At 45.4% G+C, this 19,226-nt stretch overlaps 2 protein-coding genes across 3 annotated transcripts; both read left to right on the plus strand.

Annotated features, from left to right (window-relative positions):
* The first annotated feature begins 1,047 nt into the window (after positions 1–1,047).
* On the plus strand, positions 1,048–5,426 carry LOC125542351. 2 transcript variants are annotated; one of them, XM_048705355.1, is made up of 7 exons: positions 1,048–1,183; positions 2,007–2,160; positions 2,937–3,086; positions 3,235–3,366; positions 3,806–3,988; positions 4,597–4,657; positions 5,044–5,426. In XM_048705355.1, the coding sequence occupies exons 2-7, from the start codon at positions 2,008–2,010 to the stop codon at positions 5,070–5,072; spliced, it is 708 nt and encodes a 235-aa protein (XP_048561312.1). In that variant the 5' UTR covers positions 1,048–1,183; position 2,007; the 3' UTR covers positions 5,073–5,426. The 2 variants fall into 2 exon arrangements, with proteins under 2 accessions (XP_048561312.1, XP_048561313.1); XM_048705356.1 differs by lacking the exon at positions 1,048–1,183 and adding an exon at positions 1,190–1,337.
* A 10,008-nt stretch (positions 5,427–15,434) lies between these two features.
* LOC125546461 lies at positions 15,435–19,226 on the plus strand. The gene is made up of 4 exons (XM_048710716.1): positions 15,435–15,468; positions 16,642–16,929; positions 18,649–18,731; positions 18,819–19,226. The coding sequence occupies exons 1-4, from the start codon at positions 15,435–15,437 to the stop codon at positions 19,224–19,226; spliced, it is 813 nt and encodes a 270-aa protein (XP_048566673.1).

Consider the following 19,226-nt stretch of genomic DNA (forward strand, 5'->3'; position numbering starts at 1 on the left):
CACACACGTTCCTCTCAGTATACCCGTGCCTCCACACAACCGTGCCTGTACTGACTACAATTTCGTGCCTCCATTTGCTGAATCGACGTGCCTCGCATGAAACCCACAATAACTCTACGTGCTCCGCACGCGTCATCACCCGTGCAACTTTGGTGTTGCACACACGCTCCTCTCAGTATACACGTGCCTCCACACAACCATGCCTGTACTGACTTCAATCCACGTGCCTCACATAAAAAAGATGCACAGCCATGCCTCAGAGTAAACAACACGTGCCTCTACTGTATTTATAACCATGACCCCAATTAAATAACATCCGTCCAAAAAAACATATTTAAAAGAGATGCATAGCCACACCTCTTCTACAAACGAACAAAAGCAATGAACAGTTAGGTTCATATCGTTTCATATATTTAAATAACATTAAACCATAGCATAGATTTTTAAACAAAATCCATTATGTTCAAAGGCTATAGCTAACATCACTGCGGCAAAAGATTGAAGATAACAACAAGCCTCCCATCACACTCTTTGAAAGTTATCAGCACCAAGCTGTTTACTTCAATAGACGATGCCTGGAGAAAATCACTGAAACCTTCATGTTTGAACACCGTTCTATTACCCAAGCCAATGAAGTAGGAGCAAGGAGTCAAAAAAGATCAAAATATATTACAAAACATTAAAAGTATAAGGACTAAAGTGAAAAAAGGAAAACCACAAAGGGAAACCGGAAATCACGGGAGAAGCCGTGCGCGCGACAAGTGTCGTGCGCGGAGCGCCTCAGAAAAGTCTCTCGAGCGCTCCGCGCGTGACACTTGGCGCGCGGGGAGCGCTCCTCAATTAGTGATTTCAAATAAATTAGGAGTAGAAGATATTTTAAAAAAAGGGGGGGCTGTGGTGTGCCCGCACGCGGGCCTGGCCTCGCAGCCTAGTCACAGCCCAAGGTGTGTCATGTGCCGGGCCGGCAACGCGGCCCGCGGCCCACTTGGACAGGTTTGTTCCCACCCGACAACCCGAGTCCCGACGTACCAGCCCGATCGTGAACCACAAAAAGAGACCGATCGTGAACCACCCCGTGCCCTACAACCTCCGCCCCCGTCCCCGTCCCCGCGTGCCTTACACAACTCCTCCTCCGCCTCTGCCGCGCCGCGCGTGGCCTCCGTCGCCGTCCCAGGGGTTCGAGGTATTATATCTTAGTTTTCATCTAGCGATTAGATTTGTTAAAATTCCCCTGGCCTCCGCGGTTAGTTAGATCCGCCCCTGCCGCTGTCTCCGCAGGCGAGCAGCTTCTTTGCAAACCCTAGATCTGGAGTGGCTAGGTTGTCAAGACTTCGTAGGTAATCTTGGTTGAGTCGACCGGCTTGATTTGATTTAGGGAACAGTTAGCGCCTTTCTTGATCTCGATGTGCCCACTTTTTCATGCTATGGTGCCTCTGCTAGTACAGAATCGCCATGTGCTGCTGCATCTTTTTTTATACTGATAAAAGGGCTTAGACAATTTCTGCTGGCTCTTCTGCGGGCTCCATGGGTGGCAGTGATGGACTTCCCTCTTGGTTGTGTGGGCGGTTAGAGGTGGAGCGGCGGGTTCCGGGTGAAAACCTTTGTCCGTGTGGACTTGGCAGCGGCGATGCATAGCGCCGTTCTCCCGCTTGGGGCGTTGTCCGTGGAGCTTAGGTGTTATAGGGTGTTAGCATGGCGTTGTTTTCAGTTCTTCCTGTTCTCTCTCTTGGTAGCGTAGTCGTGTGTGGCTTGCGTGATCTGATTATCCTAGTATAGGCACTGTGTGAAGGGCTACTTGATCACCTTGTATCGTTCGCCCGTGTACTTTGTTTGGTTGTTGATTTATATATAATAAAGCGGGCGAAAACCTCTTCCGAGAAGACAATTTCTGTTGCTGCAACCTGCACTATAACAAAACCCGACATTCTCTCTTCTGCACCAGTGCTACTGTTAGCCATAACTTGCCTTTACCTGCTTTCATTTGCATTGCTTTCGTCGTGCTCTAGGATGCAACAGCCTACAGGCGAGATGGAGATGAAGAAGGCGCCTCTGCCAGCGCCTGCTTTCCACAAAGAGTACACTCTTCCTAGAGCACAAGAATACCTTGATCGACACTATTCACAACGCCCTCCTCTCTCCAAGGATGATTACTCCAAAAAGGTGAGACAAGCCCTGCATATTTCTTAACCTGAATCCATGGATACAATTGTTGCCCTTTCTGTTTGAACTGGCACTCGGCAATATATTATGGATAATCACTTGCATCTGGATGGGTCTAGTTTGCATCTGAACAATATGTTCCTTGGTTCTCAAGACCCTTTTGTTGCTAATAGAGGTCTATGTATCTTCTCATTTTAATTTGTCTAGCTAGGTGTAACCAACTACAACGTAACTGGGTTGGTCAACTGTTCCTGAAAATATTTTTCTTGGAACTAAACACATGCTGTAGGGTTTCAGATGGTCCATTGCATTGCTGTTTTTTAGGCTGCAACATATATTATGGACTCCTCTGGACTGTATCATGGCTAAATCGTGATGATACAAGCAGGGCTTATTGCTGCATATCATTAGGCATGCAGCACAGGGAGTAAAGAAGAAGCACACACGTATGTAATGCATATTTTTGTAAACCAAAATCCGCTTCCGTAGTTCGGCGAGCAGTAGCATTTTTTCGTGGGTTTTTTGGTTTTAACTTCTCTGTGTTTACTTTGTGATGCAAATAGCATCAAATACTACTAGTACAGCATTGCCATGTGCTGCTGCATTTTTGTTTACTGATATAAACAGGCTTGCCAATTTCTTTTGCTGCAACCTATACTTTGATAAAAAATTGCCTCTTCTGCAGCAGTGCTATGGATAATTACATACTGTCTGTTTCTGTAGCCGATACCTACCTTTAACCCGCTTTCATCACTTTGTTTTTGTCTGTGCTCTAGGATCCTACAGGCGAGATGGAGAAGAAGAAGAAGGCGCCGCTGCCAACACCTCATTTCCACAAAGAGCGGCCTCTTCCTAGAGCAGAGCGGTCCCCCGATCGACGCTACTCGCCTTACCCTCCTCCGTCCATGGATGGTTGCTCTGGAAAGGTGAGACAATCCCCACACACTTTTTAATGCGAACACCTTAAATCCTTAATCCATGGATACAAATGTTACATTTTCCCTTTTTAATGTGAACACCCTAAATCCTTAAATCCTTAATCCATGGATAAAAATTGTAATGTTCTCATTGCAGAATGCTGGATCTTGGCCCCTTCACCTGACTTACTATGGGCCTCCATCTGACCTTCATGTCGACTGGCGCAATAAAGACGGGGTTGTGGACATGGAGCATTACAGCACAGAGCTGTTTGCAGCGATGGACAAAGTGAGCATTGCGTAATACTCCCTCTGTAAACTAATATAAGAGCGTTTAGATTATTAAAGTAGTAATCTAAACACTCTTATATTAGTTTACGGAGGGAGTATAATATTCCATGCGAAATATCTCTCTCCCTTTATAAATCCCGTTCATTTTTAGATATTAGAGGAGAACCCCCCCTCCGCCCGCCCATGCATCCAAAGATCGATGCGGTCAATTGTTTAATTAGTACAAAGTAATTTATTGATCATAGTCAAAATAAATGGAGTATAAAAGAGCAACAAGGTACATGCATAAAACTGAAAAGTAGATCTCGATTACATAGCCTATATATAGGGTAAAATATGTTTCTTTCTTGTAATCTCACTGCCAAAGAAATCCTTGTTATTTCAAACACTGTTGAATTAAGGTAAAATGTGACAGAGCTGTTTTGTTCGGTTTGCAGCATAGTTTTTGGTCGATGCACACTTGTACACGCCCACAGTTTGGACCAAACGTCAGCGCTGAGTATGTGCTTGATCCTGTGTTTAAGGATACGTTCCTTGCCAATCCCCGTTTTAGCTACCTGCTTCCCTTGATCGGCCACAAAGTAGCTTCTGCAGCTGAGGCTCCCAATTCAACCACGCAGGCAAGACTTCTACTCAAACTCCTGACATTTTTATGCCAAGCTAGCTGCTACGGTTATCGATTTTTAGGCCTCTTTGGATTGTAGGAACTAGAAAATATAAGGTTATGTACAAACAAGAGGCATGCATGCTTTTAAGTGCAACATGATTGCAATTTTGTGAAAATCCCGAAGGAAACAAAGGGACACCACTTGGCGGCTTCAACCGACAGAGTGGAGAGAACACATATAGTATCAAATCATTACTACTTCCCTTTTTGACTGGCAATCAAATGGTTACTTTGACCACATATGTCTTCTAGTGTTGCTGGTACTGTACCAGCAAACTGATTGCTATGCACGGAGATTATTTTGATTATGTTAATTTACAGTCTTGTTATTGATGCATATTTCTTTCTATGCCACCGATTGTATCTCTCACATCCATCGTTCCATGTGATGACCGATTTCCAATTTTCATCACATTGTTCCATTTAAATACTCACGTTACCAAATGTTCAGTACAGACTAAATGTTCTGAAGTCAAGTTTATGAACTGCCATCTCGGATGTTACTGTATTGATCATCTCTTGTTTGTTGTTGGCAACATTATCTCTCTTTTACCTTGGCAGGTTGGCACAACTACTGGATACGGGCAGCGTGATGGTTCTATAGAAGTCCCTGTCCGCGAAGGTGTGTGCCCATGTATCCATATTTCGGGACAACTAATTTTGGAAGCATTTGTTCAGTATATATATAGTATATACCCAATGTCTTTTTAAGAAGAACTATATCAATTGACTTAAACACAGTAAAACAGTAACAAAGCTAAGATATATTTTTTACTCGTTGATTAATTCAGATATCATTGATTGGTAATTTAACATGGCATGTTGGTTATGTTTGTTACATAATCATGGCTTCCTTCTCTGTTAGTGAGAAATTTTACCTTAATTTTTGGCCTCTAGTTTGACAACCGGTGTGATGCAAAAAGAGCAAATGAAGAAGTTTCAATGTTGCTCATACTTTTTTCCTTTTACTTCTGTTGCTGACACTCTGTTTTGCTTGTATGATGACAGTTGCTGCTTTGAAGATTTCTGACAACTAGCCACTAATGTGCCCAACCAAGTTGCTCCCAGAAGACGAAAATCAAGATTTTCATGGAGGACCCTGAGTTTCATATTGAGATTACGAACCCGTTAGCAGTAACTATATGTATTAGCTACATCTACCCTATGTGTGGGCCGCATCTTCAAGATCAATGCGTGCAGGATATATTAATTTTAACTTGGTGTCTGCGCTGCGCCGCATCTATCTATCCATCTATCTATATAGTGCAAGATATTTATAAGCTTGGTTCAGGTTGTGTCTGAGAAAGAGTGGCAATCTGTCACAGATGATGGCATATGAACTGGAAAACTTTATCTGCGGTGGTGACTATTTCACAATGCTTCTTCGATCATCTGCGGAATTTACCTCTTTTGGGGTCCTGGTCTTCTAACCCTGCATGCACGTTGCACGTTACTGTCTGAAATAGATCTAAGAGCTTGATGATTGCCTGTAGGCAGGGATCAGAGTGTACATATGAGGGTCGTTTTCATTTGTGTTCTGTTCCATTTATTGTTTTATCGATGTAAAGCCATTGACAAATTGTCCTCTCCTTTGGGAGATATACTGGCTGCAGCCCACCCAAAGTGACTTTGCATTTTGTTCCTTTTTATCTTCTTCTAATAACTTGGGGTTTTCAGCAGCCTGACAAGAGACGCAGAGGATGGGCAAAGTGATGACGACGAGAAACTAGTTTATTTGTTTGGGCACTGACATTTATTTTCAAACTAGCACGGTGTCCCGTCTAACCGTCTTTAATCTTCTATGGTTCTTGGAGCTTGTGGTCAGATATCCACAATGTGCTCGCATAGTCGCATTCCACTAACATATATATGTGGCATAGTCACATTCTTCTACTCCCTCCGTTCCGAATTACTTGTCTTGGATTTGTCTAGATACAGATGTATTTAGACTCATTTTAGTGCTAGATACCTCCATATCTGGATAAATCCAAGACAAGTAATTTGGAGCGGAGAGAGTATGTTTTATGGGAACACACACTAAGATAGAAATGTCCCGGTTAATGTACTTTGCCAAAAATCAAAAATAAATAAATAAGGAGGGGGTAATGTTCGCCTATACCACTGAAACAGCTGGTACATACGTACTACTCGATCAACCTGCAACTTTTGCTCATTGTGAAGAGTAATTAACACACACTAGGAGATATTGTAATCAAGGACGGTGAAACGCTGGGATCGCTTCCGCTAGCAGGCTGCTAAGCACATGCATTAGCCTCTTTTCCTTGAAGACTAGGTCGCGTCCTGGCAAACGCGTAACCTTTGCCGCTTCAAGCGAGCGGCAACTTACATCCCGGCTAAGATAGATAGGCCGGCGCCGTTGACGAGCACCACGTACCAAGTGAGCTACATAGGTATCCATGCTCTCGATCGATGGCCTATAAAGTCCATGAGAACCATGCATACAAACGCACCCGTCTCAGATAATCAACAGAACGAAAGACACTACCAAGACCATACTATAAGCCAGGAGCAACACCGTGAGTGCTTTCGCAATGGCGAGGCGCCTGGGAGTCGTGCTGGTTGTGGCGGCGGTCGTTCTTCTCCTTGTCACCGCCACGGCCGCCCGGTCCGACAAGCCGGAGGCGCACAAGGAAGACAAGCCGAAGGGGCCTGCTGAGAGACCGCCCAAGGCCCAGGGGCCCAAGCTGAAGGAGCCCAAGGAAGACAAGCCGAAGGGGCCTGCTGAGAGGCCGCCCAAGGCCCAAGGGCCAAAGTCGAAGACAAAGCCGATGCACGTTAAGTGCAGCGAGAACTGCAAGAAGGACCTCAAAATCGCTAGTTAATGCTAATCCTTGGAGAAGTCATATCCCACCAACGCACTACATGTGCGTCACTTGTTGCAACCTTTGAGTTTGTTCTTTTTTCGTATATTTGTTTTTTCAATAAGGTTCATCTTTTGAACTGTGTATCCAAATTCTGAACTATTTTAATCATTTGATTTTCCGTGTTGAGATCTTTGAAATTAGATCACATTTTAATAGGTTTCTACAATCTTTTTCAAAAAAATTCGAAAGAAAAACCAAGAAGAAAAAACTGAAACCGAAAAGAAAACTAAAAAACAAATGCAAAAAAATGAAATCTGAGAAAAGGAAAATTGAAAGAAAAAAATTGAAGGCCAGCAGCACAATTGCGTTTTCATTCTTTTTGGAAGCACATGTTGTGCTTTTCTTGCATAAGAAAAGTTGTGCTTCTTGAGAAAGCACATGCTGTGTTTTTTACTTTTTCAGTAGAAGGGTAGTGGTGCTTCCCAAAAAAACATTTTGTTTTCACGAAAACATTTTTTTTATTTAAGTTACATAAGTCGAGGATTGAATATAAGATCTTTTGAATCTGATACTGTATTAGTTTTCATGTATCAACTATTAGAGCCAAATGCCTGAGCTAATGAAGATGATTATAACCCACACATACTTCAACACGTTTAACACCAATGGAGTTACTTCTTTTACAGGGTAACACCGATGGAGTTACTTAATTACTATGTTCTAACGTTGATCGATCATGTTGATTCATGGTTTCCAATTTTCATCATATTGTTTTATTTAAATAGACTTTGATGTTACCAAAAGTTCAATACAAACTAGCTGTTTTGCAGAAAAGTTTGTGAACTACTACCACCCCCTTGGATGTTACTGTATTGATCATCTCTTGTTCGTTGTTGGCAAAGTTGTCTCTCGTTTATCTTGGCAGGTTGACACAACTACTTGACACCGGCAGAGTGATGATTGCGTTGGTTTTCAAGTAGTGATCTACTCTCTCTATCTCTGGAGAACCCAAAACACACACACGGTGAAGGAGAAACAGAGCAGGAACACAGCCACACAGAGAGAGGTTTTTGCGATGCGTAAAGTGTGCATCTTTTCTGTCTATTCCCTTTATTCAGTTGCATAACGAAAACGAGAAACTCGCCATGATTCAGTATATGTGTGCGCCATCCCACAAGCCTAGATCATGCCAAGCCTAAAGCTAACAAACTGAGTTAAAAAAAAGGCAAGGCCGCAGCGAGAACGCAGCTCACTTCTGGCCGATTCAGTTGACGTACAGAACAACTAAACTAAACTTATTTAGCTACTGAAAAAAACAAGCAACGACTGAAACTGCAGATACGTCGAGGTTAACATTGACAGATTGTTCAGAAGTCCTAGTCCGCGAAGGTGTGTGCCCATGTATCCATATTTTGGGACAACTAATTCCGAAGCATTTAGTTGTTCGCATATATACCTATATACCCAATGTCTTTTTGAGAAGAACTATATCGATTGACTTAAATGCGTAAAACAGAATCAAAGCTAGGATAGATTTGTTTACTCGTTGATTAATTCAGATATCATGATTGGTAATTTAACATGCCATGTTGGTTATGTTTGTTACATAATTATGGCTTCCATCCCTAAAAAAAACATAATCATGGCTTCCTTTTCTGTCTGTAATTGAGAATTTTTACCTTGATTTTTCGCCTCTAGTTCACAACCAGTGTGATTGATGTAAAAAGAACAAATGAAGAAGTTTCAATGTTGCTCATACTTTTTCACTTTTACTTCTGTTGCTGACACTCTGTGTTGTACTTGTATGATGACAGTTGCTGCTTTGAAGATTTCCGAGAACTAGCCACGTATGTGCCCAACCAAGTTGCTCCCAGAAGATGAAAATCGAGATGTTATGGAGAATACTGAATTTCATTTGAGATTACGAACCCGTTGCTAGTAACTACTCCCTCCGTTCCTAAATATAATCCTTTTAAAAGGTTTTAAATGGACTACAACATAGGGATGAAAATGGAGTGGAAACTTTCCGTTTTTCCGGAGGAAAAATGAAAACGGAGAGGAAATACGAAAACAGAAACAGAAATTTGCAAAATGGAAGTGGAAGTGGAATTTTTTATGTGGAAACGGAAACAAAAACGGAACGGTGTTTTCCGGTGGAACAGGCGTGGAAACGGAACTTTCCGTTCTCGTGAATATGGAATTTCCTGTTTTACTATGGACCTATGGCTGTTTTGTAGTCCAACCACCAAACAACACACAATTATACAATGAGTAGAATGGATCATTTGAGCCCAACTTCTACTACCACACATGTACTCAACTTGACCCTATACTCAATTGTCCAGTACTACTACAATACTATGCTAAGTTGCTAACATAATGATATTATTTTTTAGCCTTGTTAACAATTCATTAAATTTGTTTGTGTTTTGTGTGTATTTATCTATGATTCAAGGATTTTTTAAGTTCCGGTCAACACACACTTCTGTTTCCGTGTCCGCTTTGTATTCGCTCAGTGTCTGTTTCTGGTACTATCTGTTTCCGTATTCATTTTTGAGGTTTCTGTATTTGTTTCCGCTTCTACAAAAAAATATGAAAACAAATATGGTAGCACCCAGTTCCGTCCGTTTCCGCTCCGTTTTCATCCCTACTACAACATACGGATGTATATAGATATATTTCAAAGTGTAGATTCACTCATTTTGATCTGTATGTAGTCCCTTGTTGAAATCTCTAATAAGACTTATATTTGGGAACGGAGGGAGTATATTTTTTAGAAAAGGAGGATGACCCCCGGGCTCTGCATCTGGAAGATGCATGCGGCCATTTTATTGATTATTCTGGAGGTACAAACTAGTACAAAAATATGCCTGAATCCGCCATCTTGACAACATCTGCCGCTACTCGAATCTATATGATGAAGGGGTGCAAACTGGACCAAATACCTAGACCTCTCACCTAAGCCTAACATCTAAAGTCGGAGGCCCCGACCGAGCCACATACCGGGTCCGGGTCATAAACCGGTCCGACGCACTCACGTCTGTCGTCGCCGCCATCTTCTGAAGGAAATATGCCCTAGAGGCAATAATAAAGTTATTATTTATTTCCTTATTTCATGATAAATGTTTATTATTCATGCTAAAATTGTATTAACCGGAAACATAATACATGTGTGAATACATAGACAAACAGAGTGTCACTAGTATGCCTCTACTTGACTAGCTCGTTAATCAAAGATGATTATGTTTCCTAACCATAGACAAAGAGTTGTTATTTGATTAACGGGATCACATCATTAGGAGAATGATGTGATTGACTTGACCCATTCCGTTAGCTTAGCACTCGATCATTTAGTATGTTGCTATTGCTTTCTTCATGACTTATACATGTTCCTATGACTATGAGATTATGCAACTCCCGTTTACCGGAGAAACACTTTGTGTGCTACCAAACGTCACAACGTAACTGGGTGATTATAAAGGAGCTCTACAGGTGTCTCCAAAGGTACATGTTGGGTTGGCGTATTTCGAGATTAGGATTTGTCACTCCGATTGTCGGGGAGGTTTCTCTGGGCCCTCTCGGTAATGCACGTCACATAAGCCTTGCAAGCATTGCAACTAATGAGTTAGTTGCGAGATGATGTATTACGGAACGAGTAAAGAGACTTGCCGGTAACGAGATTGAACTAGGTATTGAGATACCGACGATCGAATCTCGGGCAAGTAACATACCGATGACAAAGGGAACAACGTATGTTGTTATGCGGTCTGACCGATAAAGATCTTCGTAGAATATGTAGGAGACAATATGAGCATCCAGGTTCCGCTATTGGTTATTGACCGGAAACGTGTCTCGGTCATGTCTACATTGTTCTCGAACCCATAGGGTCCGCACGCTTAAGGTTTCGATGACAGTTATATTATGAGTTTATGAGTTTTGATGTACCGAAGTTTGTTTGGAGTCTCGGATGTGATCACGGACATGACGAGGAGTCTCGAAATGGTCGAGACATAAAGATTGATATATTGGAAGCCTATATTTGGATATCGGAAGTGTTCCGGGATAAAATCAGGATTTTACCGAAGTACCGGGAGGTTACCGGAACCCCCCGGGAGGTATATGGGCCTTAGTGGGCTTTAGTGGAAGAGAGGAGAGGTGGCCAGGGCTGGGCCGCGCGCCCCTCCCCCCTAGTCCGAATAGGACAAGGAGAGGGGGGCGGCGCCCCCCCTTCCTTCTCTCTCTCCTCTTTCCCCCTCCCGAATCCTATTCCAACTAGGAAAGGGGGGAATCCTACTCCCGGTGAGAGTAGGACTCCTCCTGGCGCGCCCTCCTCCTGGCCGGCCGCACCCCCCCCCTTGATCCTTTATATACGGGGGCAGGGGGCACCTCTAGACACACAAGTTGATCCACGTGATCATATTCTTAGCCGTGTGCGGTGCCCCCTTCCACCATAATCCTCGATAATATTGTAGCGGTGCTTAGGCGAAGCCCTGCGACGGTAGTACATCAAGATCGTCACCACGCCGTCGTGCTGACGGAACTCTTCCCCGACACTTTGCTGGATCGGAGTCCGGGGATCGTCATCGAGCTGAACGTGTGCTAGAACTCGGAGGTGCCGTAGTTTCGGTGCTTGATCGGTCAGGCCGTGAAGACGTACGACTACATCAACCGCGTTGTGCTAACGCTTCCGCTGTCGGTCTACAAGGGTACGTAGATCACACTCTCCCCTCTCGTTGCTATGCATCACCATGATCTTGCGTGTGCGTAGGAATTTTTTTTGAAATTACTACGTTCCCCAACATCTTCCACCGGTCCATCTTCACAGCAGATTGAGGTGCCAACCTTGGCAATTACCTCCACCATCGACGCCACCATGACGCCAAACGACGACCTCCACCTACGCGAGTCTATCTCCAAGCAACGGGGCGCAGATCCATGCTAGGATAGGGCCGCACCACCGCCGTCGCCCACCACCCACAAGCGCCACCCATCTCCAAGCAACTGGTTCCCAAAGCGGTGCCTTCAAGAAGGGAACGACGCGTGAGCGCCGTTGCCACCCAACAAAGTTAGGGCTTTCGCCCGGGAGACCTAGGGGAAGGGGAAGTGAGTGGATCAGTCCATACCGACGCCTCCAAGGAGGGTAACGACGCCCTCAGGCGTCGCCGTCGACGCGGCCGGCCATGGCCGACCAGGGATTTTGCCCGAACTAGATCCCCGCCACCAGCAGCGTCTCCTATACAGAACCGGCGACCCAAGGAAGCGCGGCCCGACGAGGATGGCCCGCATGCCGAACAGGGGAGGAGGGGAGGCACCAGATCGCGCGCACCGGCCACCGCAGAAACCGCCGCCGGCCGCCAACGACCACTGGATCCCACCGCCCGCGCGGCCGGGACGCCAGATCCACCGCCTGCACGGCTGCTAGCCGGTCGTGCCTTGCCAATGGAGCCGCCGCTCCAGATCCGGAGTTCCCCACGCAGAGGCAGGGCAACCGAGGCCCCGCCGCCACCATCCTTGGCGCCCCGGGCTTGCCCGGAGGCTGCCTCAGGCGGCGGCGAGGAAGGAAAGAGGAGGAGGGGCGGCTAGGGAGGAGGAGGGAGGAGGAAGGAGGGGCGGCTAGGGTTGGGAGGGAGGAGCCACGGAGGGAGTATGTACTATTAGCTACATCTACCCTATGTGCGTGCTGCATCTTCAAGATCCACGCCGGATATATTAATGTTAACTTGTCTGTGTGTTGCGCCGCATCTGTATCTATATAATGCATGATGTTTGTAAGCTCGGTTCAGGTTGTGTCCCAATCTGTCACCGATGACGTCATTCATCTAATATATGCATAAGAACTGGCAAACTTTATCTATAGTGGCGATTATTTTGAAATGTTGTGTCGATCATCTGCGGAATTTATCTCCTTTTCTGGTCTTCGAACCATGCATGCACGTTACTGTCTGAACAGATTGAAGAGCTTGATTATTGCCTGTAAGCAGGGATCAGAGTGTACGCACGAGGATCGTTTCCATTTGTGTTATGTTCTATTTATTGTTTTATCGATCTAAAACCCTCTGCAAATTATCCTTCCTTTCTTGGAAGATCAGACGGTTTTCCATTTCTGATTATTTTGACAACGTCTTTCTTTTTTGCGTGGGGGCGGGGGAGGGTGGTTATTTCGCAATGTTGCTTCGATCAACTGTGCAATTTATCTCCTTTTGGGTCTTGGTCTTACATACCATGCATGCACATTACTGTCTAAATAAGCAGGGGGTCATTTCCATTTGTGTTCTGCTTCATTTTCTTTATTTTTTATTTTGCGGGGGTGTTCTGTTTCATTTATTGTTTTATCGATGTAAAAGCCCACGAAAAATTATCCTGGGAAAAGGAACCTACATCCTACTCTTTCCTTTCCTAGAATATCAGAAGGATTTGCAGTTGACAAGCTGGCAGTTTTGACCATCTGAACAACAGGGCAGGTGCTTTGATCCAGCAAGCCAAATTGGCGCAAGAGTGCATCCTCCAAGCAGCACAAAATCTGAAATTCCTGATCGTTTTCTTCTCGCACCGTCATGTATAACCGATCGATCCAAACAAAAAGAAGTAGCAATCGCACTGTTTGAGTTGCTTCCATAGTTCCATGCTTATATTACTATTCCTTGCCTTCTCCATTAGTTCAAACATCTCTCAGTTTCTTGCTCGTGAGAAACAGCTGATTCCCAGTTGTTGGCCAACGAAGAAAATACACACAATCTTTTTTTTTTTTGAAATAGAGGCAAAAGCTTTGCCTCATCTATTAATTAAGAATAATTTTACAGAGTTAATGGTCAAGTGAGAGCAAGCATTACATCAAAAGGCGCTGAAAACCCTTGCGGAGTATAATGCTAATAGAGAGGATTGACACCATTTACATGAAAACCCCTTGCGAGGAAAACCACAGAAGATAAGTGAGGGGTCATCCACCATTGAGAAGAAGATAAGTGAGGGAATCTTGTAGTTGAGGTTATGGGATCCCAACTAGATGCTTGATGTAATGAAAATGTTGATGTACTCTTTCTGCTTTTGGAGTATGAAAGCCACGAAACATTTTATGGAAACATGTACTCAAATGAAAATGTCCGGATATAATTTTTGTGGCCTATTACCGATAATTTATTATTCAAAATTTTGATCAAGATTTTGAAACATCTAAAGGGGACCTGTAAACCAAGAACGGAGGAAGTACTGCTCGACCACCTGCAACAGACTTTTGCTTGTGTACAAAGCGTTGCATGCCTTTTCGAAAAAAAAACAAAGCGTTGCATGCCTGCATTGACCTCAGAGTTAATTAATGATAGAACGAAATGTAAGACAAAGCGGATGGAGTAAGTCGCTTCCTCTAGCAGGCAAGTTAAACACACGCATTAGACTAGCCACAATGGGAGTAACTTAACTAGTAACATCACACATCTCAATATGAGATTGTTTATGTGGCAGCTAATTAATGAGAAGAGAGGGGTTTATGGTAACTTAGATAGTTACTATAACATCACACATTTCAAGACATCATGAGTCTATAGCCTAATAAATAAACTCTTTCATGATACCACTCATATGTTACTACCCACTATGAAGGTAATAACATAGACTAGTAACATCGGCAAGTTACTACTCTATGTTACTCCCCACTGTGAGCAGTCTTAGCATTTTTTTCTCGAAGATTACGTCGCATCCTGACAGTAATCCAGCCATATTGAAATTAACATCACGATGAGCATTATTATATTTGCATGTGCATGCATGAGGGCTAAGTTAAAATTACTTTAGCAGGTACTACCTCCGTTCTGGTTTATTAGTTCTCTTTATATTCTGTGCTGAATTTTGACCTTAAAATTAAGGGTGACGCTACGCGTCTGCCGGTGGATTTATTGAAAACATCCGCCGCCTCTAACGCCGCTGGATTGAGCCATAAATAGCCGTCAGATCTTCACAATGAGGCTTGTCGTGAATTGCAACAAGGTAGATGTTGCAGAGCTCGCACTGCAACAACTGCTTTGTTGCGAAACCACCGACTCGTCATTTTTGCCCGAAAAATTGATTTTATCTTCACCTTTTTTGCAACATAGATGATGTTGTGGGAGGACTTTTGCAACAGAGATGGTGTTGTGGAATTATTATTTTTGTCTTTCACCTTTTTTGCAACAGCAATGGTGTTGCAGAATTATTGTTTTTATCTTTCACCTTTTTTGCAACATAGATGATGTTGTGGGAGGACATTTGCAACATGAAGCATGTTGCAGAAAAAGAATTCACTGAAAATGACGATGTCGTCTGCGGTGTACATTGAGGAATTTCTGAAACAAAGGTGATGTTGCGGGAGGATTTTTGCAACAAGGCCTTTGTTGCGGAAAGTATAAAAAAGCATCTCCAACTGAAGCGACGATGGAGGGCGAGAGGGGAGGCCGAAGCGACACAGATGGACCGATGATGGCCGGAGTGGAGCTCGTGCTTGCGCGCTCGAGCGGCGGCCATGGCTGCGAGCATAGGGAGCGCTAGGAGAGGAGAAAGGACGACCAGCGGCGTCCTCCGACGATCACCGGCGGCGGCCTTGCGATGGCGGTCCTGGAGCACGACTGCAGGCGAGAGGGTGAGCGACATTGAGAGGAAGGGAAAAATAACGAATGGATAAGAAGCATGAAGAGTGGATAAGGATAAGGACAGGTGGTAAATGTACGAGACGCGGACGCGGTGCCTGTAATCCACCGGTTGATGGGAAACTTTTCCCTAAAATTAACTAACAAAATGTTAATGCATATCATGAAAAATAATATAATTAAAAACTATGTTTAAATATGAATTTAACGATGCAATTTTTTATGACATGCATTAATATTTTATTAGTTAAATCTCTAGTCAAAATTTGGCATAATATATAAAGAGGACTTATATAAACTAGCACGGATGTGTAGTGGCCAGCATAAAGCACCATATATCGTTCGGGTGAAATAAAGCGCCGTATATCGTTCGGGTGGAGATATACCGGCGTTGACAAGCGAGCGGCGCGTACGATGGGAGCTACCTGGATCTCCATGGGTCGCCTATAAATTACAAAGGAACCATGCATGCAAATGTACCCATTTACATAGATCACCAGCATCAAAGACACTACCAAGGCTACACTGTAGTAACAGCTTGAGGGCCTTGGCAATGGCGAGGCACCTCGGAGTCTTGCTCGCTTTGGCGGCTGCCGTCCTCCTGCTCACCGCCGCCGCCGCGCAGTCCGGGCCATGGCCCCAGCCCAAGGAAGACAAGCCCAAGGGCCCTCCTGAGAGCCCACCCAAGGCCTAGGGCCCTCCAGTGAGCCCGCCTCAGAGCCCTCGCAAGGCCCAGGGTCCACCTGAGAGCCCACCCAAGGCACAAGGGCCTCCTGAGAGCCCGCCTCAGAGCCCACCCAAGGCCAGGGTCCGCCTGAGAGCCCGCCCAAGGCCCGGGGTTCGCCGGAGAGCCCACCCAAGGTGCAGGGGCCGAAGCCAAAACCGAAGCCGATGAGCGTCAAAGTGCACCGAGAGCCGCAAGGAGAACCCCTACTGCTTTAACCGGAACATGGACTGCCCTTCCTACTACCCACAATGGGAGCAACACGTGCAAACCCGTCTGTGATGAGCATTTCCATCTACCAACAACCAATGGAGTCTCTTACGTAATTAGTAAAATATACTCCCTCCGTCTCATAATATAAAAGTATTTCTTTAACACTAAGGGAGTACATTGTAGCATTGACCGACTGTGCTGGTTCATGGCTATATGTGCGTGTGTGCAGTGTGCAACACGCCAGGGGCGTGCGGCGATCCACGGTTCATCGGCGGTGACGGCAACACCTTCTACTTCCACGGCCGCAGGGATGCTGACTTCTGCGTCGTCTTCGACCATGATCTTCACATCAACGCGCACTTCATTGGCAAGAGTGGCCACAACAGCATGTCTCGAGACTTCACCTGGATGCAGGCCATCGCCGTTCTCTTTGACGGTGGCCACCACCTCTATGTCGACGCCAGGAAGACCGTCACCTGGGACGACACTGTCGAGCACCTCGAGATTGTTGGAGAACGTAGTAATTTTAAAAAAATTCCAATGCACACGCAAAATCATGATGATGCATAGCAACGAGAGGGAAGAGTATCGTCCACGTACCCTCGTAGACCATAAGCGGAAGCGTTATGAGAACGCGGTTGAAGTAGTCGAATGTCTTCACGGTCTGACCGATCCAAGTATCAAACGCACGGCACCTCCGAGTTCAGCACACGTTCAGCTCGATGACATCCCACGAACTCCGATCCAGCAGAGCTTCATGGGAGAGTTCCGTCAGCACGATGGCGTGATGACGGTGATGATGTTGCTGGGCTTCGCCTAAGCACCGCTACGATATGATCGAGGTGAATTATGATGGAGGGGGGCACCGCACACGGCTAAGGGATCAATGATCAACTTGTGTGTTCTAGGGTGCCCCCCTGCCCCCATATATAAAGGAGTAAGGGGGGAGGCCGGCCGGCCCCTGTAGGGCGCGCCAGGAGGAGGAGTCCTCCTCCTAGTAGGAGTAGGACTCCCCTTTCCTACTCCTACTAGGAGGAGGAAAGAAGGGGGAAGGGGAGAAGGAAGGAGAGGGAGGAAAGGAGGAAAGGAGGGGCGACCCCTAATCCAATTTGGTTTCGGCTAGGGGGGGGGGGGCGCCCTGCCCCCTCTCTTCCACCACTTGGCCCATGAGGCCCAATACTTCTTTCCTGTATTCCCGTAACTCCCCGGTACTTAAAAAAAACCCGAATCACTCGGAACCTTTCCGATGTCCGAATATAGTCGTCCAATATATCAATCTTTACATCTCGACCATTTCGAGACTCCTCGTCATGTCCCCGATCTCATCCGGGACTCCGAACTACCTTCGGTACATCAAATCACATAAACTTATAATACCGATCGTCACCGAACGTTAAGCGTGCGGACCCTACGGGTTTGAGAACTATGTAGACATGACCGAGACATGTCTCCGGTCAATAACCAATAGCGAAACCTGGATGTTCATATTGGCTCCTACATATTCTACAAAGATCTTTATTGGTCAAACCACATAACAACATACGTTGTTCCCTTTGTCATCGGTATGTTATTTTGCCCGAGATTCGATCGTCGGTATCTCCATACCTAGTTCAATCTCGTTACCGGCAAGTCTCTTTACTCGTTCCGTAATGCACTATCCCGCAACTAACTCATTAGTTGCATTGCTTGTAAGGCTTATAGTGATGTGCATTACCGAGAGGGCCCAGAGATACCTCTCCGACAATTGGAGTGACAAATCCTAATCTCGATCTATGCCAACTCAACAAGTACCATCGGAGACACATGTAGAGCACCTTTATAATCACCCAGTTACGTTGTGACATTTAATAGCACACAAAGTGTTCCTCCGGTAATCGGGAGTTGCATAATCTCATAGTCATAGGAACATGTATAAGTCATGAAGAAAGCAATAACAGTAAACTAAAACGATCAAGTGCTAAGCTAACGGAATGGGTCAAGTCAATCACATCATTCTCCTAATGATGTGATCCCGTTTATCAAATGACAACTCATATCTATGGTTAGGGAACATAACCATCTTTGATTAACGAATTAGTCAAGTAGAGGCATACTAGTGACACTCTGTTTGTCTATGTATTCACACATGTATTACATTTCCGGTTAATACAATTCTAGCATGAATGATAAACATTTATCATGAAATAAGGAAATAAATAATAACTTTATTATTGCCTCTAGGGCATATTTCCTTCAGATATCACCCTGTACGGTGAGCCTGTGCACCTCCCCACCGATGGTGCCAACAAGTGCATGTCCAGCCTCGTCCCCGAGTTGTCTGTCACTCACACAAAGGCGGCCAATGGCGTGTTGATCGCCCTCGACGGAAAGTTTAGCATCAGGGCGAACATCGTGCCCATCACCTAGGAGGACTCGAGGGTGCATCACTACGGCATCACCGCCAATGACTGCATCACGCACCTCGAGCTGACCTTCAAGTTCGAGGCGCTCACGGAGGATGTCCACGGCGTGGTTTGGCAGACCTACCGCTCCGATTACTTGAACCGGTTCAACGTGAAGGCCTCCATGCCCACAATGGGAGGAGATGCCAGCTTCGCAACGTCCAGCATGTTCGCGGCAGACTGCCATGTGGCGCGCTACAGAGTTGCCCATGGAAGACGGACCCCCTCACCCCCACGTCGTCCTCCCTGGGCGACTTGGGGGCGATACCTTAGCCGCCGCACTAGCCCCCACCTCCTGCTCTCCCCTCCCCCACCGCCGGTGGCCGTCGTAGGCGGCGGCGGGGCTCCCCCTCGCGCCATCTTGGCTGGATAG

The sequence above is a fragment of the Triticum urartu genome, chromosome 3, assembly GCF_003073215.2.
Source record: "Triticum urartu cultivar G1812 chromosome 3, Tu2.1, whole genome shotgun sequence".
Lineage (NCBI taxonomy): Eukaryota > Viridiplantae > Streptophyta > Magnoliopsida > Poales > Poaceae > Triticum > Triticum urartu.

Coding starts and splice junctions, on each gene's coding strand:
- LOC125542351 (XM_048705355.1), top strand. CDS start 2,008: ATGCAACAGCCTACAGGCGAGATGGAGATGAAGAAGGCGCCTCTGCCA. Junction 3,087..3,234: donor TGGATGGTTGCTCTGGAAAG/GTGAGACAATCC, acceptor TTCTCATTGCAG/AATGCTGGATCTTGGCCCCT. Junction 3,367..3,805: donor TGTTTGCAGCGATGGACAAA/GTGAGCATTGCG, acceptor TTCGGTTTGCAG/CATAGTTTTTGGTCGATGCA.
- LOC125546461 (XM_048710716.1), top strand. CDS start 15,435: ATGGCGGTCCTGGAGCACGACTGCAGGCGAGAGG. Junction 16,930..18,648: donor CCTCGAGATTGTTGGAGAAC/GTAGTAATTTTA, acceptor TATTTCCTTCAG/ATATCACCCTGTACGGTGAG. Junction 18,732..18,818: donor GCCTCGTCCCCGAGTTGTCT/GTCACTCACACA, acceptor CCCATCACCTAG/GAGGACTCGAGGGTGCATCA.